The 27,080-nt window shown below is 59.0% G+C and overlaps 2 protein-coding genes across 8 annotated transcripts; both read left to right on the top strand.

The window, feature by feature from the left end:
- The first annotated feature begins 116 nt into the window (after positions 1 to 116).
- Positions 117 to 6,429, top strand: GID8 (GID complex subunit 8). 3 transcript variants are annotated; one of them, XM_012654624.1, is made up of 5 exons: positions 117 to 313; positions 2,927 to 3,056; positions 4,063 to 4,259; positions 4,568 to 4,762; positions 5,526 to 6,429. In XM_012654624.1, exons 2-5 carry the CDS (start codon positions 2,939 to 2,941, stop codon positions 5,697 to 5,699), a joined length of 684 nt encoding a protein of 227 aa, XP_012510078.1. In that variant the 5' UTR covers positions 117 to 313; positions 2,927 to 2,938; the 3' UTR covers positions 5,700 to 6,429. The 3 variants fall into 3 exon arrangements, with proteins under 3 accessions (XP_012510078.1, XP_012510079.1, XP_012510077.1); XM_012654625.1 differs by having other exon boundaries at positions 131 to 313; positions 4,565 to 4,762; XM_012654623.1 differs by lacking the exon at positions 117 to 313 and adding an exon at positions 2,772 to 2,817 and having other exon boundaries at positions 4,565 to 4,762; positions 5,526 to 5,904.
- Positions 6,430 to 13,440: 7,011 nt separating this feature from the next.
- On the top strand, positions 13,441 to 25,390 carry SLC17A9 (solute carrier family 17 (vesicular nucleotide transporter), member 9). 5 transcript variants are annotated; one of them, XM_012654622.1, is made up of 13 exons: positions 13,441 to 13,689; positions 16,229 to 16,426; positions 16,650 to 16,789; positions 18,984 to 19,083; positions 20,388 to 20,518; positions 20,923 to 21,019; positions 21,111 to 21,207; positions 21,754 to 21,841; positions 22,732 to 22,766; positions 23,026 to 23,141; positions 23,698 to 23,753; positions 23,866 to 23,895; positions 24,389 to 24,617. In XM_012654622.1, the coding sequence occupies exons 1-13, from the start codon at positions 13,631 to 13,633 to the stop codon at positions 24,550 to 24,552; spliced, it is 1,311 nt and encodes a 436-aa protein (XP_012510076.1). In that variant the 5' UTR covers positions 13,441 to 13,630; the 3' UTR covers positions 24,553 to 24,617. The 5 variants fall into 5 exon arrangements, with proteins under 5 accessions (XP_012510076.1, XP_012510072.1, XP_012510071.1 ...); XM_012654618.1 differs by having other exon boundaries at positions 13,471 to 13,689; positions 22,644 to 22,766; positions 24,389 to 25,390; XM_012654617.1 differs by having other exon boundaries at positions 13,471 to 13,689; positions 22,641 to 22,766; positions 24,389 to 25,390.
- Positions 25,391 to 27,080: the final 1,690 nt, after the last annotated feature.

Here is a 27,080-nt window from a genome sequence, read left to right as displayed (position 1 = left end):
CCGCGAGGGGAGTTCTGCGCAAGAACGGAAGCCGAAGCCCACACTTCCGGGCGGCCACCTGCCCCGTCCCCCTCTCGGGAGGGCTTCATTGGTTGCCGGCTTGCTAGCTTGCGATCTCGCGATCTCGCGAGAGGTGCTGAGGGGGCGGCCGACGGTGTGTCTGCCCTCCCGCTCCCCGCCCCGCCCCCGCCTCCGACGCGGCCTCCCTCTGCCCGGGCGTCCCCGCCACCACTGCCGCCCCTCCCCGACTCCGGGAGCGGCCGCGGAGCCGCCGCCGCCCAGACCGCGCAGCGCGGGAGGCGGGATCCGCACGGTAAGATGGCCCCGGCGGGCACAGGCAGCCGGGCCGAGCGTCTCCGCGGGGCCGGGCCGGGGCCGGGCGGACCCATCGGCGGCCCCAGAGTGCGCCCCGCCCGCCGAGGGCAGCCCCACTGGGGCTGACCCCGCTCTGCGAGGTGTTGGGGGTCAAAGGTGCGAGCAGGTGTCGGAATTTCCGCGCCTTGTCTTTCCGGGGCGGCGGCGGCCCGTGGATTTGCAAGTCAAGCTGCCCTTTTTCCTCCCCGCCGAACTGGCGCCTCACGTCGTGTGCCTTGGAGTCGGTTCGGTTTCTAGGCTTGAGGCGAATGTGTGAGAAGCGAGGGCGCTAGCGGCAGAGGTGGTCCGCAGCCTGAACCGTGTCAGTTACTGGAAACTTTGTACTTCTGCCTCTGTGCAGAGAACGATTTTTGTAACACTGTCTTTAAAACAAAACCTTCTGCTTTAAAGCGGAAACGGGTGAGGACGTAAATTATTTCCTGGAAAGCAAATGTTGGTCGTCTTCAGAATTTGTTTCTTTCTGTTGAATATTGAAGTGCTGGAGTTTGAGACTACTGAATTTTTCCTGCGGAAAACAGAACAGGCCAGTTCTCCGAAGTTGTTGCTTTTAATAAGCGCGTTACCGCCAGGGAGTGGCACTAGTGTGATTGCTGACGGCCAGTGGAACCCGAGGGAAAGCTGCCTTTCCCGAGGGACTTGTAAGATCCGTCCTAGGTTTCCTTTACTTGTTGTGAATAACAATTTGATCTTCGTGAGATTTACCGTTGACTGTAGCCACGGGCGGTGGGTGTTGGAGTGATGGCATCTCTTGGTTTTACCTTCCCTGCTGTTCCACAGCACGTTTCCCTCTGGTGGCGCCTCCATCCCTGCTGGGTCGTCTCCAAGTTTGGCATCCTCCAAGAAACTGAGGACTTGGTCTTGTGCCCCCTTCACATTCCCTATCTGCACTCTCCCTAAGTGATCGTGGCTGAACCCTTGGCTTTAAATATCTTTTTTCCCCCCAGATATTTCCCTAGTTAAGGTTTCCAGCGCTGAGCTCAGGATCTGTCATCCAGATGCCTGCGTGACTGCCCAGCTGCATGTCTGGGAGTCCTCTCATACCTGTCCCGCTCCTCAAACCTGTTCCTCTCGCAACCTTTCCTTATTGCGGCCCCATCCTCCAAGGCCTCCCACGCCCAAAACCATCCTCGGTTCTCTTTCTTTTGTCCCTCCATGCCCAGTCCAGCAGTAAGCATTGACTCTGGCCAAAGCATCTTGGCCTGGCCGTGTCTCTCCATCTCTTCTGCTGCTGTCCTCTCGCTCGGGTGTTCCCTTATTGGACTTGCTGCTCAGCTCTCAACACCCTACGTCCGTCTCACTGGCAGCTGGGAAACCAGAGCCGTCTTTTAATTGTTTGATTTATTGAAACAGTCTAGCACATACTTTGTTTTGTGATGTATGTGTCAGGAACAAGGGGCAAAAGCAAGGTGGACAGTGGTGTGCTTACTGCCCATCTCAGGAGCCCACTGGCAGTCCCACCAGTGGCAGAGCTGCCTCTGTGGCCCCAGCCATCTGTCCCTCCTCCCGCCGGTAACCACCTCCTGACCTTATTTTAAAAAATAAAACGGTTTTGCCACGTTCATATTTATTACTTAAGGCACACGTCATTTAGTTTGTCTCATTATTTTTTTTTTTTTTTTGAGACAGAGTCTAACTGTGTTGCCGGGGCTAGAGTGCCGTGGCGTCATCTTAGCTCACAGCAACCTCAAACTCCTGGGCTCAAGCGATCCTCCTGCCTCAGCCTCCCGAGTAGCTGGGACTACAGGCATGCACCACCATGCCCGGCTAATTTTTTCTATATATTTTTTACTTGTCCGATTAATTTCTATTTTTTTAGTAGAGACGGGGTCTCGCTCTTGCTCAGGCTGGTTCCGAACTCCGGAACTCAAACAATCCGCCCGCCTCGGCCTCCCAGAGAGCTAGCATTACAGGCGTGAGCCACCGCGCCCGGCCCTAGTTTGTCTCATTCTTTACAAAACTCGTGCCACACTGAGGCCTCTACTGCAGCTTGCTTTGTTCATTCAGCATTGTTCGTAGGAGTCACTCATGTGATTGTGTGAGTTCGTTTATTTTAACTGCTTTCTTAAATTCTGTTGTGCGCATACGTGACCACAGTCCCTTCTCAGCAATGCTAAAATCCAAGTATCTCCGAAACCAAAAGTTTTGGGTTTTGTTTTTAACATACTTGGTGGCAAAACCTTATCTGGTAAAGTTTAATAATCTCTATTGCACTTAGTATGAATACTCAGACAATTTCACTGAAGAAATAGTGTCTGATTACAGGGTGCTGCCCCAGAACCCAGAGAGGCTATCGTATGATAAATTGTGCCATATAGTCTTTGTACAGCCTGAGACATCCTGAATTCTAAAACACATATGTCTGTCCAAGGGTTTTTGCACGTGCAATTGTGGTTCTGTATGCCACGGTTCCTTTATTCATGCTACTGTTGAGTGAACATTAAGGTAGGTAGCTTCCACATTTTTTGCCATCATATAACATGTAATTCTTTATCTTATAACTCTCCAGCGGAGAATCTAAACACTTCCCTCAGCTATTACTTTTTTCCTGTAGAAATAAATCAGAATGAGTTATGCAGAAAAACCCGATGAAATCACAAAAGATGAGTGGATGGAAAAGCTCAATAACTTACATGTCCAGAGAGCAGACATGAATCGTCTCATCATGAACTACCTGGTCACAGGTAATGGCTTGAATAAGGATATTACCACTTAAACATAGTTCTCCCTTTTTGTGCAAACAAATAGTGCTTTACCACTGAAGATCAATGGTAAAGTTATGTTGCGTTCAGACGTTATAAAAACACATGCTAACTTGATAAATACGTAAGTTATCATGTTAAAGATAACCTTTTCTGGAGAGGAGATAATCATTCCAGGTCTCTGAGACCTACGGCAAAAACCTGTTTCTTGGCCTTTGATAGTTTTACAGTTAGGTAATCCAAATAGTTAAGACTATTCTGAAGTACATTTGAAGCCCAAGCAATTGCACTCTGCTGGCCAGTCTGGTAAAGTGCAGGGGCCTGTTTCTAGAGAGGGAGGGGGAGGGGCAGGAGTGTGCAGAAGGAAGCTGCACTCAGACCCTTCTTGACACTGGGGAGGAGGAGAGACAGGGCTGTACATGGTAAGAAAATCCAGACGCTTCAAAAGGCATAAAACGGAAAGTTGGTCTCCCTCCTGATAGTCGTCAGTCCACCCTTCCGAATTCATCTCTGTTAGAAGGTTTTGGAAGGTGGTGAGGAAATCTAGGCCTATAGTTGTGGGAGGGAGAGGCTGGCTTTGACGTGGGAAGGAATCGCAGGCTCACGTTGAGAGGTCGCTGTAGGTAAAGCCCCCACTGGAGGTGCAGCTGTGCTGTGGAGGCGGAGCCAGTGTTTCCGCCTCAGCGGTGGCCTCAGCCTTGTCAGAGGGGCCCACGCCGGCACCTGGGCCAACAGTCCTTCCAGCCTCTGCAGCTGACCGGTTAGAGTTCTAGGTGGGGTGGAAAGGGGCGAAGTGTACTTGAATTCTCATGTTCTGTATTTTGAGGGATGACTTGTAAATCACAAAGATGTTAGTACCAAGTCCTAAGAAAGTATGATTCATATCCGAGGTGACGTAATTCAGGCAGTTGGGCTCTCTAGAGATACGAGGACTTTTCATTAATTCTTTGCTAACTTTCCCAGCAGTGAAGATGGTTTTCATTTTCAGAGGGTTTTAAGGAAGCAGCGGAGAAGTTTCGAATGGAATCTGGGATTGAACCTAGCGTGGATCTGGAAACACTTGACGAGAGGATCAAGATTCGGGAGATGATCCTGAAAGGCCAGATTCAGGAGGCCATTGCGTCCATCAACAGCCTCCATCCAGAGCTCCTGGACACAAACCGGTACCTTTACTTCCACTTACAGGTATGTTTCAGAGGAGTCTGGTTTGTGGATACTTGATAAGCTAAGGCTATTTGCAATGATCCAGAAATAACTATGCTAATTTGCATTAATGAAACATTGTTTTGTGTGGGAAAGGGGTTTGAGTTAACTGCTATTTTATGTATTCCAGAAGCTGTTTTTTGCTTTTAAAATGCAAATGTAATAACTCAGAGATGCTGTAAACATCTTTCCCCGAGATGTCCTTTTAACTGAGACCAAGCCCCAGGTTGCTGTGTGTCGACAGCCTGGGTGTGTGGTTGAGCTTGTCTGTCTTTGCCGTGGACCAGCAGCAGCATTTGATTGAGCTGATCCGCCAGCGGGAGACAGAGGCGGCGCTGGAGTTCGCGCAGACGCAGCTGGCGGAGCAGGGCGAGGAGAGCAGGGAGTGCCTGACGGAGATGGAGCGCACGCTGGCGCTGCTGGCCTTCGACAGCCCCGAGGAGTCGCCCTTCGGAGACCTGCTGCACATGATGCAGAGGCAGAAGGTAGAGGCCGTGCAGGCAGCCTCCTGTCCTCCCTGCGCCACGCGTGGCTTCGTGGTGTGGATGAGAGGCAGATGACATCTGGGCACGGGACCATGGTGTGATGGCGGTGGTTCTTCCTTAATTTTTTATCTTTTATCTCATTGAACTAGGAACGGTAGAGTTTGTGACTATTCAAGAGTATTCAACCCCCTTAGCTTATTTTTCTTCGTTAACCCTCTTCCTGTTTATCTGGAGACTCTTAGAAACAGATGTCCTAAGTATTTTTAAATTTAAAATCTCTTATTCTGAAACTTTTCTGTCACTGCTACTCTTGTGACTGCCCAACATGCCAGCTCACGGCCTCCCCAGAGCCGGATCTCTCTTTGCACACGGCCTGACTGGCTCCTCTTCTGGGGCTCTGTCCTGCACTGTGGTGGCAGGACCACCTGTCCTTGAGGGTCCACTTGAGGCTTATTAGGAGGGAGCTAGTGTCGCCTGCTGCGCTGGCCCTTCCCTCCCACAGTGCTCAGCGCTTTGAGCCTCACTTGCACTTAACTGCCATGGAGGCCGATGGGACGGCTGCCGACCCGACTGAGCTCCCCCGGCAAGGACCGTGTGTTTAACTCCTGAGCGTGCCTCATGGTTAAGGGTTTAACGTTCGTTTAAATAAATAAGTTTCCTGTGTGAAAAACTGTTTCCGAGAGTATAAAATGCATTTTATTAACAGGCTCTTCTTTCTGGTGTTCTGTGTGTGGTTGTTTTATTGGATGTATTTATTTTCTAGGTGTGGAGTGAAGTTAACCAAGCTGTCCTAGATTATGAAAACCGAGAGTCAACACCCAAGCTGGCAAAATTACTGAAACTACTACTTTGGGCTCAGAATGAGCTGGACCAGAAGAAAGTAAAATATCCCAAAATGACAGACCTCAGCAAGGGTGTGATCGAGGAGCCCAAGTAGAGCCTACACGGGGGTCCTCCGCACTGTCCCCGCGGCACAGGACTTGCCTCCGCTCCGTCTGCGACTGGAAGATTTTTACTGCAGTTCTCTTTCTTCCCCCTTGTACTTTTCTTTTGACCCAGCATCTTTTTTAAAGGGAAAAATGGCCTTTTTAAGTGCTGGAAAACTCGCAATGAAACGCTGTCTCTTTGGAAGTCTGCCGCAGACTCTGCGGTCCACGCTCAAGCGTTGACAAGTAGCAGTTTGCTTTTCCAGAGCTCCTGGGACCTTGGCTGCTGGAGGATTTGGTTTGCCCTGGAGCGCTGCGTTGTTGCGAACAGCAGTTAGACTTCAGGCCTCCCACTGAAAATGCGTGAGACCTTGCTTTCTCGTGGCAGACAGTACGTCTTCTCACTTCTCCTGAGTCTTGTCAGGCCTTCATCTACAAGTTTTTCCTTTCCCTTGGCTTTTTGTTTTTTCATAGGAAAGAATCTATAAATTTGTAAATGCTAATTCAAAGATGACTTGCGTGTGAGGGTTTTGCGTTTGATTTGTTTTCCCTTTTGGTCTGGGTTGTGTGGCTTTGGGGAGGTGTGTGTGTGAGAGGGCGGGGCTGTGTGTTTTTTAATTTTTTAAATATATATTTTGGTGCTGTATGTGGTGAGAGACTCCTTCATAGTGGGTCAGTGACCCTTCTCTTCTTAGGCAGTTTTGTTGAAAATAAAGGTTTCTCTTTGATTTCAAGAATGACCAAAACGGCCTCTAAAAAGTTGTCATCCTCTCAAACGACCCTTTGTTTTCGGGGCATACTTTCCCCTGTGGCGATGTCAGTGGCGTTGTCTCGTATGTGCAGCTGGAAAGACAGCGTGGCGCTGTCTGTGTGCCTGGGGGCGGGGGCAGCCCTCAGTGGGCACAAGGCTGTTGGCAGAGGGTCCTCCTCCAGCGTGGCAGAGCAGCTTCTCTTCTGTTGTCAGCCGCTCTGCGGGGGTCCCACTTCTGTTCGGTTGCAGCCTTGTTCCCGTCCAGTGGTGGCAGGAGGCAGTTGGCGTGGTGTGGCTTGGTCACATGCAGGTCAGTGCAGTCGGCGACGGGCGCGTGCCAGGTAGCCGGGCGCAGGCGTGTTTGAATGTGTTGCACCGGGCCTGGCAGGTGCAAGTGACCCACTCGAGCAGCGCTAAGGGCAGGTTTTGTGGATGGCCACAGCACTGCTGACCCCTCAGAGCGAGGCCTGTGGGGACGGTGGTGGGCACCGTCCTGCTGGCAGCTGAGCTGGGGGAGCTGCTCCACTTACTGCATAGCAAGGGGCAGCCCCACAGGCAGGGTTGGGCTGGGGCGGGGGGCCAGCCTGCCAGCGCCTGAGCTGGTCGGGGTATCCGCCCCTGCTGGGGCCGTCCCCTCACACTCCTGCACCCCTCGAGTGTTGGCCGTTGAGTGTCTGTGGCACCGTCTCCAGCTAGCGGTGCGTTCTGCCTCTCGCGGGGAGCCCGGTGTGGTCGTGTCTCAAGCTCTGTGCTTCCGTGTTCAGTGGATGGGACTTTGTCAGTGTCTCCTTTCACCTAGTTTTCTGCGATCCTGTAAGACGCTCAGAGATAAAACTGTTGCAGTTGCGGTAAAAGCACTCTGGCCTGTAGACTGACCTTCAGGCTACTCTTTTGGTTTTGTGAGGGTGGAGTGCTGGGAGGTGGCCCTTCCCTGACCCTAGAAATGACGTGTCTGACTCTTGCTGTCTCTGCAGTCACCTTCAGATGCCACCTTCTTCAGGGATATTTCCTCTGTGGCTTGAGGATAAAAACAAGTTAGATGGAAAAGGAGTTTTAAGCTTCAGGTAATTAATGGGTTAAACGCAGCTGAAGCTAGAAGAAAAGTACTAGGAGAGAGATAGAGACAAAAATACATTTTTTGAACAGCACCAGAGAATGCAGCATATTCCTAATTACCTTCTATTGCTAGTGTGTGAGATCGTTCACACGCACAATTAATACATAATCAACTTGACGTACTCCCAGGGTGAGAGGGTATGAGACGTGTAGCAGTGGGACGCCTCGTCTTCAGGGGTTACCCACAAACCCGTGAATGGGGTTCTGCACACACACGGGATGTTAAGTGATTACGAGACAGTGTTGGTATTTCACCTGCCGCTTCCGTCGCTGAGTAGCTTAACGCGGCAGTGCTGGAACCCAGCGTGAGGTAGACGCCGTGAGACTTGGAAATCTCAGATGCTCTTGTTTTCTTCACCTGCATGGAAGAGGCAGCGTTTGCTGCCCCGAGGTCTGTAGTGGACTGGGAATCGAGGGAGCGCCTTGCATACTCCTCTGTTTGCCGCCTTCGTGCAGTCTTCGTTTTCGCAGCAAGCAAATGAAATTAAGCCACTTTGGGATAATGAATATTCAGTATAATTTGGTTTTTCTACTTTGTCTCATTTTGTTTCTCACTGTTGTGTTTATAAAATGTGGTTATGTTTTACAGGGTAGTTTATTTCTTTTTACGCTTTCTGGTGGAAAGTGCCTTGAAATAAATAAAATTTGAGAATATTCTGGTACTGTGTCCCTGATGGCGTAGAGTTGTGAGGTAACCCCCATTCTGGGTCTTTCTGAAGCGTGGGGTTATTGCAAAGCACATGGGGACTAACACATTTTGCCATTCGAATGTGGCAGGTTCTAGAAAAGGCAGACCCTGGTACGGACCAAAGGCTCCATGGTCTGCGACCAAAGAGCGGTGGCCCCGTGTGCACAGAAACTGCACAGCGAGTCCGCTCCGCCCTGGGGAGGCCGAGATGTTTTTTCCATCCAGCGAGGGTGTGATCTGAAAACATGTAGATAAAATATGTTAAGGGCAGTTTTGCTAAGGCAATATAGTTGTTTTTATTTTCTTATTTCTGTATGCTGTTAGTTTTGGAGGGTTGCGGAACCAGGAGTTCCAGAAAGAATCTTACACATTTTATGATAAGCACAGTGACATCCTTTGGGTAGCGCAGCAGGTTCCCTTCTGGGTTGGTGCTGCGCAGGCTCCGTGTGAGCAGAGACCAGATGGATAGCGCCATGCACGGAGGGGTCTGCCTGCTTCCCTGCCGTTGACGATGTCACGTTGTACACACGGGGTCTCGGGTGGTGTGGGCGCCGGCCAGACCTGCCAGCTGACACAGCTGCCTATTGTCATTGGCCTCCAGTCACTTTTGCTTTGCTGGCATGTTTTATCCTGATATATACATGTTACTTTTTACAACAGGTATGTTTTTATTTCAGAAATATGTTTTGCTTTTTCAGATTTTTTTGTAAATTGTATCGTATTAGTCATTTGAAATTCTGTCTAAAACCGTAGCCTGCGGTGGTTTCCTGTTCACATCTGTTTCTGTAACCCTTCAGTCCGCTGAGTACGTCCCCCTGTATGTTCCCCCAATATCTTCTGAGAAGTGCAGAAGAGGCGGCTTTTGCCGCCTGTTCTTAATTTGATAGTAAGTTTTCACATTTTTCTTAGAATGGTCATCTGAAAGCCCTTTTTTCTTTCATAGAATATTTCAATACGAACAAGGAATTAAATACTGATACTTTTTTTACTGAAAAGTTCGTATGTTAGAACTGGAAGGATGGCAGGAAATTAGTTTCATGTAACTTTATGCTTTGGTTTTGATCTGTCCCCACTCCGGCGGCGCTGGTCTTTTTTTTATTGTGTGTCTGTATACTTGTGTGTGTTTAGTTTGAAATCTGTCATCTGTTCTCCAGAGTTGTGGCACTTACATTCATAATTTAGTCTCCTTTTTGTAAAGGAAATAGAACTTTCTGTGTTACCCACTGCATGATTTTAAGCTGAATTGGAATAGCGTAAGTAGTTTTTCTTTTCTTTTTTTTTTTTACTTATGAAAATTTCCTAACATATCAAAAATAGAGGGACTACTGCGTACCCCCAGACATCTGCCGCTGTCTTGAGCCCGTGGCTGGAGGTGACTGCAGGGTCTGATCTTGGGTGGCACCTGTGCTTTCGGGCCATCGGCGCCTTCACACCGTTGTAGGACACTTACGAAGGACTCAGACTGACTCTGCAGGGCTGTGTGTGGCACGTGGAGGGACAGCAGTGTGCCGGGGCCGAGCCACGGGCCTCCTGGAGCAGGCCGTGCACATACGTGCTCATCCGGTACCAGAGAACAGAAAACTACACCTTCCCATCACTGCTCCCTGCGTGGCACCAACACGTCGCGGTGTCCTGGATGTCAGCACGCACTTGCGGTCCCTCACCCTTGCAGGCGGCAGCACAGTGGTTCTTCGTGGCGGTGGGTGTCACCAGGACCGCTTGGGTGACTCTGCAGGACAGTTTGAGAGCTTCAGTGGGAACCACAGTTCCTTGCACGTATGACCTGCCTGTCTTAAATATTCTGCCTGATTTTGAAACGCCATCCGCGCTCGTGATTCTTCTGCTTAGGTAACAGTAGAACACAGGGCTTGAGTGGGCCTTTGGTGTAACTAGCTGTGGCGGAATCTTCTGTGCTGGAGTGTCCTGAGCTGTTCTGCCTTTTCCAGAGGCCACGAAACAGCCCCTGGGGGTAAATCCGCCTGTGCCACAGACCAGGTGACACAGGGTGGTTGATGTGGAGGAGCAGCTGAGGTTCAGCCTGTGGTGGTGGGTAACAGCCATGTCCCCGCACTGTGGGCGGGGGTGGCTCTCGTTTCAAGGTGTGTGTGGCACGTGACGCTGGGATTACCTGCAGCAATTCAGCGTCTCCTGGGTGGAAGGCCAGGTTTGCAGGTCCAGCGTGACCAGGATACAGAGGGAAATTGATCGGGCGAAGCCTGTAGACAGACCCGTTTGCACCCAGCTATAACCGAAACAATTAACAAAAGAAATGACAACTGAAGACCAGTGGATTTTGTTGTGGGTATCTTCTGAGCGGATGTGTTTTCAAATGCAGGTCGCTGCATGCTGCTCTGCCGGCCGTGCACGCCAAGAGCTCACCTACCGCACAGGCGTGGCGGGCTGCAGACCGGCCTTTGGAGCTTTGGAGAGAGGAAGGCTTCTGGCATGCAGTCACTTCCCGTGCCATGAGTGGCTGCCCCACTGCCCGTGTGAAGAAGTGCTCTGCGTGTTGGGCTGGAACGTGTGAGCGCAGTGACTAGGGAGGAGTGGCCGAGCCACTGCTGCCCTAAGTGTTGCTCTCGGACACAGTCCGCTCGTGGCTGCAGCGACTTCCAGGAGCACGTCGGGCTTTGCCCACGTGTGGTGGTCTCGCTGCTGTGGATCACGGTGTCTGGCAGTCATAATTTTCCCACCTGGCTTTTGAAAGTGGAGCAAGCCAACCTGTCACCAAGGACCGTCTGTCTCGAAGTGTCCCGGAGGAGCAGGGGAGGAGGCGGTGGCCGCCAGGCAGAAGCCAGAGGACTGGCCAGGCGCTGGTCCCTGCTGGTGCACAGCTTCCTGTGCCTGGCCAGTCCTTAACCTCTGGGCATTCCAGTTTTAGAAATGTCGAACGGCCGTGTTTCTGAGATTCAAACAAGGACTTCCTCAGCACTTTGAGAAGAATGAACTGTTCCAGAACCTTCCAGAGTTAGCCCCTGTGTAGAGCCCACATTGCACTCCGTTTGTTGTGTCGTGAAGTTCATCTTTCTGGTTTCTGGTGAAATTTCGCACAGTTCTTTGTCCTGTTCTTGTCGACCGTTCAGTGTCGATTCAGTTCCAGAGGTGCACCCCGACCCCGTCAGTCCGTGCAGACGACATCCCGACCCTGCAACAATGGGGAGACGTGATGGGTCAGTCCTACTCGTTCGGACTTCTCATCTTTAGAATTGTACACTTCGGGCTGAAAAGGGGCAGGGGTTACAAGGAGGAGACCCAGGCCTGGGGCTGGCGTGTCTTCCTTTGTAAGAAGCTGTGCTGGGCTCTCTTCCAGGTCCTCGGGGGTCCTTGGCGGGGCTGCGGCAGAGGCTGTGGTGCGGGAGGAGCCACGCAGCGGTGAGCGTGGAATGGTTAAAAAGCCAGTGTGCGTCCCCCCACAGCCTGGCGATAAACTGAAGTTAGACAGGACACAGCCTCCAGGAACGAAGGCCTGTGGGCGCTGGCGTGACAGCTGTCACCAAGGTCACCCTCCATCCTTGAAAACCCAGGTGTTACCTGTCTACTTCATCCTCTCTGTATGTAATTTTTCACCTTAAACTTCAAAGATTGTTGGTGGGGTGTGGGGCAGCTCACAGAATCACCCAGAAGCCTAGAGCTTATGTGTCCACTGCCAACACCCAGCAGTTACAGCCCCCCTGGGAGATGTGGCCTGAGTCAGCAGCCCTGGCTGCACCCACACCTTCCCCTAGGTGAGGGTGGGGTCCAGGGAGCTCCCAGCCCAGTTGGGGCCCCCCTTGTCCTGGGGGCCTTGTCCTCCCTGTCTCCACCCCGGCTACCCAAAGCTGTCCACACAGTGGCCAGAATGGTCCCATGACACCATGGAGGCTTCCTAACTCCGGCCCAGGGCTGGTCTTCACCTGGGCTCCAAGGCCCATGAGTCCGCTTCCACCACGGTGGCCACGCCAGGCACCAGACTGTGCGCGTGGCCTGCCCCTGTGCTCACCAGACCTCGCTGGAACGTGCGTCAGCAGTGCCTCAGCCCAGCCACGGGAAACAACACCCCCACTCGAGGCTCCTTTTCGCTGTTTGTCTGCCAGCCCCAGAACATCAGCTCCGAGAGGAGGGGGGCTGTGGGTGGCCAAGCGACAAACGCCCACTACAGTGTGGTTATAGACCTTTAGATAAATTACCGTCAAAGAGCCTCATGGGGTGAGTGACAGCCACATCACCAGGAGAATAGAGCACATCGATAGCAGTAAGTTTAGTAACCACTTCCAAACTTGGCTGTGGGCTGGGGCTGTTTGGGGAGCTGAACCCCTCTCCAGCACCCTGTCCTGAACATCACATACGGATGCAAGGACAACCTTGCTATTAGATGCTGATGTCCTTTTGAGGTGTGTCCAGCAAGCAGAGGGGAGCTAGGTGCGGGCAGACTGGGCATGGGCACAGAGCGGGTGCAGGCCCTGCGCTGGGCTAGGCTTTTGAAGGCACAGAGAGGGTGGAGGGTAAGTTTGGGGTTTTGTTCTAAGCGCACTGCCAAGCCTTTGACACGACAGGATGTCTGCTTCGTGGGAGATGGCTTTAGGGAGCCAGAGTGGAGTTGGGGGTGAGGGTGTTTGAGGAGAGGCCCCGGGAGAGGTAGGATGTGCCCAGAAGTTCATGTGCTGACATCAATAGCTGGAGATATCCCACGGCAGGAGCACACCCACCCTCCCCCAGCCCAGAGCGCGGCACGTGGTCCGTGCTTAGAACACCTGTGCCAGTGAGTTCGGGGGCCAATGACAACCTTCATCTCCCATCAGCGAGCATCTGTTTCGTGGACACAGGCCAGTGCCTGAAGAACCGTCTCTCCTAGGCTAGCTCAAGGTCCCAGGCTTGGAGCCTGTCCCAACAGAGCCATTTAAAAATTGGTTCCCATGGGGTTTCACTGCCTTTGCGCTCAGTAGAGAAGCCTCCCTAATTTTCATTTGACCGGCATACAATCCAGTTGTCCCCGGCCACCATCACCCCCTGTTTCATGGACGGGAATCCCCCACCGCTCCCTGCCCTGTCCAGGGGCTCTGGCACGCACCTTTAGGGCCAGGGTCCCCACGGGCTCTGTCTCAGAAGCCGCAGTCTGACCAGCCTGCTGCAGGGGAAGCCTCCGTGCCAACCTCAGGCTGCGTCTGACCTCCCCAGACGGACATGGGCTGGGCAGGGTGGGGCGGAGACCCAGTGGTGTGCCCCGCCCCGCGAGCCCGCCCCGGTGGCCGTCTGGGGGCGACACGTCCTGGGAGCGCCAAACGGAAGCGCTGCTGGGACTGACACGTGGACTTGGGCGGCGCTGCCTGGGTGGGTTGGCCTGACCGGGAGTTGGGAGGGCCTGCTAGGCATTAGGACAGGCTGTGCCCCCGTCCTAGCGCCCAAGCCTGATGCAGCCGCCCCTAGACGAGGCCCGCAGGGACACGGCTGAGGACACCCAGTGGTCCAGGTGGGGCAAGGGACTTTTGGGGAGGGAGCTGAGACGTGTTCTGGTGGGACCTTGCTGGGTGGGAAGCGCTGGGCTGGGGAGGGCTCCTCTGGCCTTGAGGCTGCCAGCCCAGACCCGCGGCAGGGAGGGACACCCTGAGTGCCCCACCCTCCTCCCTACCGTCACGCCCAGGACCTGGCATGGAGCCCTTCTCCCAGCCCCGGGCCATGGGGGTCTGGCAGGCGGCTGGGCGTGTGGTCCTGGATGGTGAGGAGGTGCGTCCGCAGGTGGGGCCATGCCATTTATGCATCAGCTCAGGGGCAGTTCAGGCAGACTGGGGGGTGGTCAGGGGCCAGCTGCGGAGCACAGGCTGGAGCCTGTGGCCAGATGGTGGGGTCCTGCCACTGCGTGCTGGCTGTGATGGGGGTGAGTTCCGCGCGGGCCTCAGCTTCTGGGAGGGTTCAGCAGTGAGAAGAAGGGCCTACACAGGGCACCCGCCCCGTTCATTTTCTGTTTCCATAACCCACTGCTCCCTGCAGAAGTCTCCCAGGCAGGTGGCACCCACAGAAACCAGAGTGAGAAAGTGACAGCTGTCCATTGGCCAGCTAGTGAGGGGATCTGAATGAGAACCCCCAAGAGGAGCCCCCCAAGCTATAGAAGAGCTGCCGCTGGCTCTGGTTCTGTGGGCTAAGGCCCCTCAGCCCAGGTGGCTGGACCCCCGTACCCCGGCCTAGAGTTAGGCCCTGTGGACTCCGGAGCCAACTGCAAGTCCCGGGGAACCTGCCCCTCCACCTGCAGGGTAATGGCACCGTCTAGCTGGGTGGGGAGAGGACCCTAGCGCTGCCCGGAAGAGCTGCAGGAAGGCCTGAGGGACAGTGCCACCTATCCCAGGTGCTGGAGCCCGATGGAGGGAGGGCTTCGGGAAGGGGAGGCCTCTGAGCCAGAGGCTGTGTGGGGAGGGCCCCGCTGAGGGCCGCCACGGAGCCCAAATCACAGCCCTGACCGCGTCTCCCTGCCAGGTGCCAGCGAGGGGGAGGCCTCCCCAACCCGTGTTTATCCATTTCAGGCGGGGCCTGCACAACACTCCGGGTTGTGTTTTACTGGCCTGTCTGGCCTTGGCCCTACCCGCCTCGCCGCTGCGCTGCTTGGAAGGGGCACTTGCCACAGCCGCGACACTTGCTTCACAGGGACCTGGTCAGGGGCCCAGGCGTCCACATCTGCGCGTGGGCAGCGACAGTGGTGGCAAGTGCTGCTCTTGACACTGACCGCCCTCCACGTGGGCAGTCACTCTTCGGCCACGGCACAGGGTGGGGGCAGTGCGTGAGGCACAGGGTTTGGGAGGGTGGCCGGACCTGAGCGTCCTGTGCAGCTTGTCGCTCTCCTGGCCCTGCGGGGCCCGCACGTTTCCCTTTTCTGAATTGAGGGGCCACGTGACCATCTGTTTGCTCAGCCGTAGGTCCCTCCAGCACAGGGACCCTGTGCAGGAAGGGCACAGGAAGCATCCCGCTGGGCTGGGGGCACATGGCAGGCAGGGAAGGAGCTTTCTGGTTCCTCCCAACCACAGAGGATGTCGGGTTCTGGGCCTGGGGTCCTGCTCTGCCCTCGGTGTGTGGGGACTTCCTTGTTCTGTGCCCCTTTGCCAGCCTGGTGGGCACCACCCGCCCAGCTCAGGGTCGGGGCTGTGGTGCCTCCTGGCCTCCAGGGCCCACAAGTGGGCACTGAGCCCCGACCCCACACAGCCCAAGGGGCCCCCACTCTATGCTGCAGCTCAGGGCAGACTGACTTCCTGTGGCCGCTAAGGAGGCCGGGGTATGGGGTGGCACCTCATTCTCAGTACGGTTCCAGCCAGGGGGTCCGCCCCCGGGGGCTTTCCACCCACCCAGAGGCAAACGGGGCCGGCTGTCTGCTGGCAAAATGCACCTGGGGAGGGGGGCTGCCAGGGACCCTCTGGACACAGGTGACTGCTGCTTGACCACATGAGGGATACAGCTGCCATTTAAAGGCACCTTTGGACCCAGTGGCCTGTAGTGGGAAATTAAGGGTGTGGCCCCCACGCCCCTGCCAGGATCTTGTGTGTTCAGTCGGCAGAAAACAAACCCTGTGTGCGTGTTTGCAGAGAGCTCGAGCGTGGGGCCGGTAAACAGTGGCCGTCCAGGCGTCGGCCAGGCCAGCGCTGCGGCAGGTGGACCCACATCTCTCTGTGCTGCCCCATAACCCAGAGCAGGGTTTGCTCAGAAGGAGCAGATCTGGTGCCTGGGCCCAGGCCAGGGCCAAGTGTGGGCCTGGCCTCAGGTGCCACCAGTTGTCCCCAGAGTGGACACTGGCTGTGGATGATGGTGACAAAAGCACACCCCATCAGTGAGTCCAGGACAGATAGCACCTTGTCCACACGAGAGGGGCACTGAGCTGGGGGAGCCTCAGCTCCCTCAGGCTAGAGCCGGGATTTCGGCAGAGTGTGAGATGTCAGGGACTCGGTTCTCCAGGTTGAGGTGGGCTTGTCCCTGTCTGATGTAACAGGTGCATCTTGTTGGGTCGTTCAGCAGGCTCTCCTCTCCCACAGGCCCCAGTGCCAGGCGTGGACAGGGGCCCTGCTGCTGGGCACATGCCTGCTCTACTGTGCCCGCGCCAGCGTGCCCGTGTGCACCGTCGCCATGAGCCAGGACTTCGGCTGGAACAAGAAGGAGGCCGGCATCGTGCTCAGCAGCTTCTTCTGGGGCTACTGCCTGACCCAGGTCGTGGGCGGCCACCTCGGGGACCGGTAACCGCCCCACCATGGCCCGGCTCCAGGGGGCTGCCCCACATGGTCCAGGGTGGGTGGGCCAGCTCCTGAGGCGGGAGCTTGGCAAATGAGTTTGGGGAGCAGGACTGGAGAGGGAGGGGACAGGCCAACCCCGGGGCCATGGGCAGGCCCTGCAGAGGGGAGAGCAGGAAGCAGGCCGGGGTGAGTCCCTAACCCTAACCTCCCTCTGCCTCCCCTCCAGGATTGGGGGTGAGAAGGTCATCGTGCTGTCAGCCTCTGCCTGGGGCTCCATCACGGCCGCCACGCCCCTGCTCGCGCACCTGGGTGGTGCCCACCTGGTCTGCATGACCTTGTCTCGAGTCCTCATGGGCCTGCTCCAAGGTGAGGGGCCTCAGGCACTGCCCTCACACTCTGCCCTTCAGCCCTCTGCGCCAAGCGGGGCGGACAAAGGGCGTGTGCACGTGTGCACGCGTGTGTGTGTGCCCTCTCTAGACACCCACTCTCTGCAGTGACACGCAGGATCAGATGGGACGCCACACAGTAAACTTGCCTCCCGGCATGGAACCGAGAAGGACCCGCCGTGGGCTGTGGGTTTCAGGCATCTGTCACGAGCTGGCGATGCCTCTGGGACCAGCCCCTGCTTGACTGTCAGAGGAACGGTGGGGTCCCTGGAGACGCAGCTCGGCCTCCAGCCTGTGGGGCCTGCCCCTTGCCCGGCCTGCCTGGGCGCCCCGTGCACCCCATGGCCCCTCCTCATGCCCCACCCTCCCCCCGAGCTGGCACCAGGCCGGGGAGCTGGGCCTGGCTCCCTGGAGCCTGCTCCCGCTGATCCACGCCCAGGGCATCTCGGGGGCCCTGCCCTCGCTCTCCCCTCTCCTGCTCACTGGGTTTTAGGCCTGGAGGGCATCACGGGGAACCCCCTAGAGCAGGGGAAGGGTCTGCCTTGGAGAAAGGTCCCTCCTGTGGTCCAAGGGCGTCATGTGGGAAACACGGGGCCCCCAGCACCAGCTGGGCCTGCGTGGGGCTGGAGCTCGGCCCACCCTTGGGAAGGGGTGCGTGAGTAGGAATGACGATTGGAGTTTGTGCACCTACCGGGGACCCCATCCCAGAGCCTGCCCCTCCAGCATCACCCCCCCGACAAGCACAGCCTGGCCCGGCTGAGACCCTCAGCCCCTGTGAGGAGATGGGGAGGGAATGAATGAAGGTAGGACCAGCGCCGGGAGGGGGACAGGTCTGCTGCGGCCACACTGGTATCTGCGTGCAGGACTTCTAGGTGGGGGGAGGGGTCCCAATACTGACACAATTAAGAAAACAATAACTGCCTTGAACCAGGCTGGCTGTGTCAGAGTCTCCCTGCCGTTGCTGAGAAGGTCCCCGGACCTCGGGCCTGCGTGGCAGGTGGCTGCCCTCATGGGCAGCCTGGGGAACCCTGGCAGGGCAGCCAAGCCCGTGGGCCAGCTGCCAGCGCCCGGCTGCTCTTCCTCTGCCAGGCAGCCAGTTCGTGCTTCCATGACTCGGCATCCAAGGCGCACCGTTTTCTAGAAACTCTCCAAGCTCTGGCATGTTGGGATGTCAACTGTCATCCTCTGCACAAAAGCTACTGTGGGGGCTGGGTGGCAGCAAAGGTGGCCGCAGAATGACCGTGAGCACCACCTGCGGAGCGGCCAGTCCTGCAGGGTGGGGATGACAGGTGCCTGCGCTGTTTGTGCACGGTCTGGGGAGCTCCCAGAACCCCTGGTGGCGGGTGGTTTGCAGCCCTTGAGGGAGCGGGACCTGCCCCCTGGGCCATGATCGTATTAATAAACACTTTGTGACAAACAGCCCAGGAGTTAGTCAGGCAAACATTTCCTGTGTGTTAGTCGTGTGTGACGATACCACGAATGTAGCATGTAGAGTCAGCGCCCTGCAGACACAGGTCGTGGGTTCCTGTTGTCACCGCAGTCCCCAGGTGGATGCACCGGCAGAGCCCCTGCAGGCCAAGCCTCTAGAACCCCCTAGAACAGAGGGGACGTGGGGTTGTGAGGTGGTCGCCAAACTTTTAAGCTGCTGGAGAATCGTTTGTCCAAAAGAAATCCTAGCAGGAAGTGCGACGTGTAGAACAGGCAGACAGCCTTCCTAGGGAAAAGTGTGTGCGTCTGCGTGTGAGCTCAGCTCACGTGTGTGCACATGGTCGTGTGGGCGCCGTGCGGGCGCCGTGCAGCACAGCGGAGCAGCTGGTGTGCACGTCACGTGTGTGCACGCCTGTGTCAGCGTGAGGACTCGCAGGGCACAGCTGGGAGTCATGTGCTGGTGGCAGGAGTGTGCACACTTGTGCGTGGGCGTGTGTGTGTGCGTGTGTGTGGCAGGAAAGCCCGCTGGGAGCAGACATCTTCTCGCAGCTGCTCCGGGCCTGCCGCCGCAACGGCCCCTCACCCAGCCGAGTGCTTCCTTCGCGGGACTGGGCAAGGGAGCGTGGATGTCCTCTGGATTCACGGTCCAAGCCTGAATGGAGGGGCCGGGGTGAGCCCAGACTGGCTCTCGGCCCCACCGGCAGGCCCTCGAGGGACCCCAAGAGACCCGTCCTGTCCCGTTGCAGGGGTTTACTTCCCTGCCCTGACCAGCCTGCTGTCGCAGAAGGTGCGGGAGAGCGAGCGAGCCTTCACCTACAGCACCGTGGGCGCCGGCTCCCAGATTGGGTAAGTGCCGGCCACAGAGGGCCCAGGAGAGGCCCATCGGGTGACCCGTGCGGGGTGGCCTCCGGTGTGGTGGGGGACGGCTGTGGGGCCCTGCAGGACCACCGGGGGTGAGGTGGGTCTAGCAGGCACGTCTGGCTCTGCTGTTCAAGGCCTGTGTAAAGCGTTTCTTTGTGGGAATTTCTGCCTTTCTGGGGCGGGGCAGTGGCCGCTTCATCTCATTCCTGTGTGGCTGGTCGACTGGGGCCGGATACTGTCCCCACCGTCCGCTGCCGGGAGCAGCCTGTCGGGCCAAGCTTGCAGCCTGTGCTCCAGGCTGGAGGGCAGCTTGTCCTCCACGACATGGAAACCTTGTGCCCCAGCCTCCCTCCCAGCGCCTGTCCCTCGGGTGGCTCCAGGCTATCTGAGGCCTCGCCCCGGGCGGAGGGGCTCCTCCCGGTTGTCAGGGTGGATGCAGGCACTGCTGGCAGAGGCTCCCAACCACTGGCTCAGGCCTCACTGTATCATTGCAGAGGCTCATGGGGCGGCAGGGGTGCCTGCGGGTGGGGCCGGGGCAGCCCATGCAGAGTGGGGGCCACATTTCCCAACTAAAAACGTGGATCGCCTGGGTGTCCTGAGTGGGGAGCAGAGAGAGGGTCACATGTGGGGCTGGGAGGGGCAGGAAGGCTGCCCCCCGCACTGGCACCCAGGCTGAGCCAGGTGCTGTGTCCGCCCCGAGGACGCGCGAACGGAGGCTTGGAGCGAGGAGGCGCCTCTGTGCCGGGCCCAGCTCCGACCCTGCTCTCTCTTTGCCGTGACGGTAACTGTCCTCCGGCCTCGTAACTGGGACGGTGAGATCTCTGGGGCCCGGGGGCAGCGGGCTGTTGCCCTGAGAAGTCGTGCTGCGTTTTCGTCCTCTGTGGTCCTTGAAGCGGAACGAGTGGCGGTTTGGTTTCACCGTAATCTCCGCCACTGTTTTGTTCTCGTTGCCTTTTTAGTTTAAAAGGATCCACAGGACAAACTGTAGGCCAGTCTGAAGGCCTAGCAGCAAGAAGTTAACACAATGCAGGTCCCACAGCAGCCCCCTGGCCGCGTCTCGCGTGGCTGATCCAAAATCCACCCTGGCCCTGCGTGTCCGCGGTCTCCCTGCTCACCTAAAATCCTCACGACACGCGCCAGGCTGGGGCCTCTGAGCTGCTGCCGACAGGCCATGAAAACGCCCTCCTTCCGTGCCCGGCTCACACCGGGATGCGGGCACTGGGATGGGGGGATCCCAGGAGCTGCTCCTCGCTGGGGAGGCCCGGCCACCGTCCTCCCTGTCCCCGCAGGACGCTGCTGACCGGGGTGGTAGGCTCCGCGCTCCTGGAGTGGCACAGCTGGCAGAGCGTCTTCTACTTCTCAGGCAGCCTCACCTTGCTCTGGGCGTGGTACGTGCACAGGTACCTGCTGAGAGAAAAAGGTAACGCGGGCCCGGCGGGCTGGTCCTGGGCACAGCAGCTGCCGTTGCGACCGACACCCCCAGAGGCTGCACGCGGCTCTGACCTTCTCCAAAGAATCCGCCGGATTCCGTGGGAGAGTTCACCTGGGGCTAAGGCAGGCACCTGGGCAGACCTGCCCAGCAAAGGCACAGGCAGGAGCAGGTTGAGCCTTCCGGAGTCGGAGAGGAGCTTTTGGGGGCTCCAGGACGGCTGCCTGGGCTCTGGAGGAAGCCGTGGGAGGGTGGTTTGGAGCACGACCCTCACGCCTCGCTGCCTGCGGGTGCTCCAAAGGCCGGGGGGCGGCATAAGTGCGAGCTGTGAAGAGCAGGCGTGGAGTTGCCTGGCCTGGCCGGTGGCGGTCGCTTGAACCCGCCCCCTCCCTCAGACCTCGTCCTGGCCTTGGGCGTCCTGGTGCGGGGCCTGCCGGTGTCCAGGCACAGCAAGGTCCCCTGGAGGCAGCTCTTCCGGAAGCCGTCTGTCTGGTGAGGCGGGGCCCAGGCGATCGGTGGGTGTCAGAGGGCGGGACTCTGGTGCTGAGGGGCACAGGGCTGTGTCACCTGCCTCTGTCCCCAGGGCGGCCGTCTTCTCCCAGCTCTGCTCCGCCTGCTCCTTCTTCATCCTCCTGTCCTGGCTGCCCACCTTCTTCCAGGAGACCTTCCCGCACGCCAAGGTGGGCTGCGCGGACAGAGCGAGGGCCCCGGGGGTGCGCAGGGCACTCGCGCCCTGGCCCCGGGAGGGGACCCCTTGGCCCTGGCCGCCACTCAGGCTCTTGCGGCCTCGTCACACCCAGAGCTTCGCCAGCGCCCGGCTGGGACCTGCGGCCCCCGCAGAGCCCGCACCTAGGCCTGGCCGCCCAAGCAGGGGTGGGGACAGTGTCAGCTCCTCCGAGGCCGCCCTGCTGCCCTCCCAGCCCTGGTGACCAGGACCCTCTGAGCTGTGCGTTCCCAGGCCAGGGCGGGTCCCCTGGGGCTCTGTCCTGTCAGGCGTGGGGAGCAGTGTGGAGATTTGGGCTGGAGGGGACACAGCCGCTAGTGGACCTGGCCCCCAGCTGGGGGTGATGGTGGGTGGGCACAGTCTGGTTGAAGTCTGCCCCCCAGCTCCCAGGAGGGACCCAGCCTGAGAGTGGAGGGTGGGCAGAGCTTTCCTGAGCAGCTGTGCAGCCGCCTGCAGGTGGCCGGCCCGGCCCCACCCCCCTGAGCGCCTGCTCCTCCCGTAGGGCTGGGTCTTCAACGTGGTGCCCTGGTTGGTGGCCATTCCAGCCAGCGTGTTCAGCGGGTTCCTCTCTGACCATCTCATCTGTCAGGGTGAGCCCGGGCGGGTCCGGGCTGGGGGCCCCACACTAGTCAGCTTCACTGTCAGGGCGGGAGGCTCTCCCGGGGGACACAGCTCCAGCACGTGGAAGAGACCCATGGCCTCAAGGACCAAGCCAAGTGGGACCCCTAACCCCAGGGCCCACCCAGGGTGGACGTGGCCTGGGGTCTGGCCAGATGTCACTCAATCCTTCCTGCCTCAGTGTCCCTGGGAGGGCAGGGCCGGGGCTGGGTGCAGGGAGAGCCCCCTGGTCTCACGGTCTCGTGCAACTAGCCGTAGGCCCCACCACTCTGCACAGTGGTAAAGCACTGGGTGGGGTCAGAAACCCCAGGCCCCACATTTCACCGGGACCCCCAGAGAGCCCCTAGTTGGGGGAGCCGCAGGACAGGCGCCTGAGTCCGCTGTGGGCCACCACTGGCACCCAGCTGCCACACAGCGCCTCCCGCAGGACGATGTCCTCATAGACACACAGGCGCAGTGCACTATCGCGCTCCGCACGCTCGCTCTGCACATGTACACCTGTTCTTAAAACGTCGGTATTCTTCCCGGTTACAAAAGTAGTGCCCACTGGTTGTGGAAAGTTAGAAAATCTGGAGAAACAGAGACAGTGGGAATCCCTTGCCCGGCTTTGGGCTGTCCGTGTGTCTGTCCTTCCGTGCTTTCTACGTGCACGCGTGTTGCCGTGTAGATGCACGGCACACACGCACGCACACTGGAGTGCATGTGTTTTCACCCGTGACACCGGACACCCGTCTTGAGCCGCCACCCCATCCCTCCTCCCTCGCTCCCCAGCAGCCATACTGGGCGGGACCCACGCCGGGGCACACGCGGGGTCCACACAGTGGGCTCACGGGAACCCCCTTCTGTGGCCCCCTCCGGTCAGGTTACAGGCCCATCGTGGTGCGGAAGTTCATGCAGGTAGGAGAGTCCCGCCAGTGGTCCTCTCTGGGCAACCCACTTTGTTCCCCGGCTCCTGGGACCCCAGGATTAACCCCCCAAGTCACCCGATTCCTGGGACGGTCGCTGGGTCAGCTGGGGGCTGGCTCAGGGCTCCTGACCCCGCTGGGCCCACCTGGGCCTGGGCCGAGCAGCTGGGCTTCTTCGTGGGAGCCTCGCCCCAGGTATCCTGGGGCCCGGCAGCGCACCCCAGGCGGCTGTCACGGGTCCTCTCCCGTAGGTGATGGGCCTCGGCCTGTCGGGCATTTTCGCCCTGTGTCTGGGTCACACCTCGAGCTTCTTCGAGTCCGTGGTCTTTGCGTCAGCCTCCATTGGCCTCCAGACCTTCAACCACAGGTGAGGGCCGACCGCCCGGCCACCAGGGCCGCCGTGCTGCCGCCCGGGCCCAGGACAGGGAGGACAGGGCGGGTCCCCACAAGTGATCCTGGAGGCATAGGCTGCTTAGTGACCGGGGAGGGTGTCCCGCCAGCATGGGCCTGGCGGTTCCAGAAAACAAGGGCCTCCGCCTGGGAGGGCTGGGAGAGGGTCACCGCGGAGCACTCCTGCGACGGGGACATCTGCCTTCGTGTCTTTTCCTCTTGTCTCGCCCCTTCCCAAGCTACAGTAGCGATTGCCGCGCCCCAGGTGGTTTTGGGCACCAGGAATTCAAAGCGGGGAGCAGGAGTGAGGGTGTGGGAGCCACCCTGAGCTTCTCCCACCACGTTTGGTCCCAGGAGCAGCTTCCTGGGCGGGTCCACCTCGAAGGAGGGCCGCTGCGGGGCGGTGGTGCGTTGGGGTCCCCCAGCGCTCCTCCCGTGGCTCTGCCAGTCCTTTCTTCTCCTCCACGGCCTCGGGGCTCCGGGCACTCAGGGGACTGGCCGCGGCCACTCTCCGCTCTCTCTTGGCTCTGCAGCGGCATTTCCGTGAACATCCAGGACTTGGCCCCGTCCTGCGCCGGTTTCCTGTTTGGTGAGGACTTGGGTCACCCCAGCCTGGCCCTCCCCGGCCGGCGGGCGGGCTGTGGCGCTCACGGTGGGCTCCCTCTGCGTCCTGACGCTCTGCCGCTCCCGCCTGTTCACAGGTGTGGCCAACACAGCCGGCGCCGTGGCAGGTGAGGGGCCTGCCTGTGGGTTCGAGCCCATGTCAGCGCTGCCGGGTGGGGGTGCCCTTTGGAAGGGGTCCCAGTGTCAGGGGAGGGCACGGATCCCAGAGCTGGCCCAGGGACAGAACACAGCCACCTTCCCAGGTGACCTTCACTGATGCTGGGGCTCGCGGGCTACTATCTGCTATTCGACCGGCAGTGCAGGCTCCGGGACGCCACAGGTGTTGGGGGCTCACTCTGCAGCTCAGCCCCCAGCTGCTGGCCCTGGCTCTCAGCTCCCTCCGGAGGGAGCAGGTGGGGCTCGTTAGGGGCAATTTCCTGGGTGGTCTGTGAGGTCTGTGCTCCTCGGAGACCCTCCGAGTCTAAGCCTGGCCTGGCAGCTTGGACACCTGAATTCAGCCCTGGGAACCACAGTGGCTTCTGTCCACCAGGCGCCACCCACCACGGCCTTTCTCCCTGGGCCACCCAGAGCACTCAGCCCGCTGTGCCTCTCTCGGGCCAGGTGTGGTGGGCGTGTGTCTGGGCGGCTACCTGATCGAGACCACAGGCTCCTGGACTTACCTGTTCAACCTAGTGGCCGTCACCAGCAACCTGGGGCTGTGCACCTTCCTGGTGTTCGGGCAGGCCCAGAGGGTGGACCTGAGCCCCGCCCGCGAGGATCTGTAGCTCCCGACCGGCCACCTTCCGAGGACTCAGCACCAGCAGCCCCGGCACAAAGGCTCCGTTGGAGACGTGGAACAGAGGCACCGGAGCCGCAGCAGCTCTGAGGAGTCCACAGGAGCTGGCAGGAGGCGCGGCAGACGCCGGGGCTGCGGCGGGCCTGGGGCAGGACCAGGCTGGCCCTCGGGGCCTTCAGCTTCCCACGTCCCCCCGGACTGGCCTCACGTGGCTGTCGGGGCGAGCGGCGCTCTTTCCAGCATCCAATCCCGGCAGGCCGGCCCAACCGTGGGAACACGTGCCTGTCAGTGGGGCCGGGCGGAGGGACAGCAGACCCGTCTGTGGTGGGGACTGTCCTCACACCTCCACCGCTCCTAGTCTCCCTCCCCAGCCCTGTCACGACAACCAGAAATGTCTCCTGACTTTGCCCGACGTCCCCAGGGGCGCCACCGCGGGAGAGCCCCACTCTAGACAGGCTCAGGGCTCCTGCTTCTCCCTCGGCCAGGCTGAGACCCCGGCCGATGGGGGCCGTGGAGGCCCCGCTGCCCCGCTGTGGGTCTCTGGTCCCTGACGCACACTCTGAGGAGACAGGGCCCTCGACCCGCTCGGCTTCCGGGGCCGGACGCTGCGACTGAACAGGGAGCGTGGCAGCGCCAGGGCAGGGCCCACGCCCGGAACCAGCCGGACCCCCTTCCTGGTCCCCCGCGACCTCCCTGTTCGGGCCTGAGGAGCTGGCGTCTCTGGAATTGATAACAGGTGTTGCAAGACGTGTATGGAGAGGAATTACACCAAAGCCTTATTTAAGTGATAACTATTAAACTATTTAAAAAGAAGATTATTTAACACCTCTGTGTTTTAAGAATAAACAAACACGAGTTAGAGATTTCATGTAGCTCATTCAGGAGTCGAATTCGTGAAGGTTCGAACCAGGTCACAGGAGAAGCCGGGAACAGCCACCCCGTGGATCAGGAACGTTGAGATAAACGCGGACGTGGACCCGACACTGGGTTCTGGCTGCTCCTGCGCCGGCAGAAGCCGTGCGCGTCCCAGGGGCCCACGGAGCTCCTGGCTCCTGCGGAGTCGGACACCCACCGCGCTGCAGGGCGACAGCGGACAGCTTTCCACGAGGCACAAGTCCTCTGCGGTCCCCCCAGTTTGGGCCAAAACAACCCACAAGGTAAGATCGTCGGTCTCGAGTGAGTCTGGCCTGCCGCGTCTGACCCGATCCTGCCCTGGGCGCAGCCCGAGTGCCACGGGCCTGGGACGCTCTGGGGGCTCCAGCCCGAGAACTTGCCCCGGCACATTTCGGGGGCAGGACCTGTGCATGTGAGAGGATCCCCGTCCCCTCCCCCCGGCGGTAGGCGCCACATGGCATAGCAGTTGCCATTGTAGCCATTTGTAAGCATGCAGATCGGTGGCAGTGAGTGTGTTCACGTCACGGTGCAGCCGTCACCGACCGTCTGCAGAACATCCTCCCACCCTGACCCTCCGTCCCCGCTGAGCATGGGAGGAGCCGTGTCCTGGGATGGGCTCTGGCCTGCGAGTGTCCCCTGGAGGTGGGGGCCACCACCGTGGCCTCTCCTGCGGGGGGTGCTGGACCCTGAGGCCGGAGTGGGGGAAGAGGTTTGCTAGGGGAGCAGGAGTCAGCCTGGGGCAGCCCAGCCCCTCCCCCCAGTCCCTGCAGGGGGCCGGTGTTATCTGGGGTGGACAGACAGACAGGCCCCACCCTGTGGGCGGCTCCTTGGCCCGAGCCCCCAGCAGGGACAGAGGCAGCGGCACAGCCAGCGCTGGGGGTATAGGGAGCGTACCTTTGCCCCTTCAGTGCCTCACTCCGGAGCGTGTTCAGCAGACAGTCCTGACCCTCGTCCGCCCAGAGCTGACCAGACCGTGGCAGTCCTGTTGGAGGGGCCATGGCACTGGTACGCAGGCGGCCTCCCGGGGCCATTTAGGTGGAAGAAGAGGAGGAACCCGGTGTTGGGGGGGACACCCAGGCCCACGTGAGGAGGCAGTGGGTGGCAAGGCGGGGCCTGGCCGGAGCACAGGGTGGCACACACCCACCCAGGACCATGTGAGCAGCCACCACACTGCTGGCGAGAGGCCTCAGACCTGGCTCTTCCGCCCACTGCCCTAGACCCTGACTCGGGGACACCCAGAGCCCAGGCCGTTTCTCTGCGACCCAGGCCGGGCCCCACGGGCAGCGACAGCATGGGGGAAGCAGTCCCCAGAGTCTGCACCTTCAGTCCGTGGAGGGAGGCTGCCGTGTGTGCTGTGTGTGTGTGTGTGTGTGTGTGTGTGTGTGTGAGAGCGTGCTTGTGTCCCAGTGTGCACGTGGGTGCCAGGGGCCCCACAGCCTTTGGACAGGGCCGCGCCCATTCTCCATCCGGCCGGCAGAGGGTGCCGTCGGACAGGGCTGTGTCTGCTCCAGTCCCCACCTGGGACGCAGCGTGGGGCGGTGCAGAGCTGCTCGGCTAGGTAAGAAGGGACGGGGCTGGAAGGACGATGCTCCTGGCGTAGGGGACAGCCTAAGTGGTATCGGG

Source organism: Propithecus coquereli, unplaced genomic scaffold, assembly GCF_000956105.1.
Source record: "Propithecus coquereli isolate 6110/MARCELLA unplaced genomic scaffold, Pcoq_1.0 Scaffold442, whole genome shotgun sequence".
In the NCBI taxonomy this organism is placed as follows: domain Eukaryota; kingdom Metazoa; phylum Chordata; class Mammalia; order Primates; family Indriidae; genus Propithecus; species Propithecus coquereli.
This window is presented reverse-complemented; position numbering and strand designations above follow the sequence as displayed.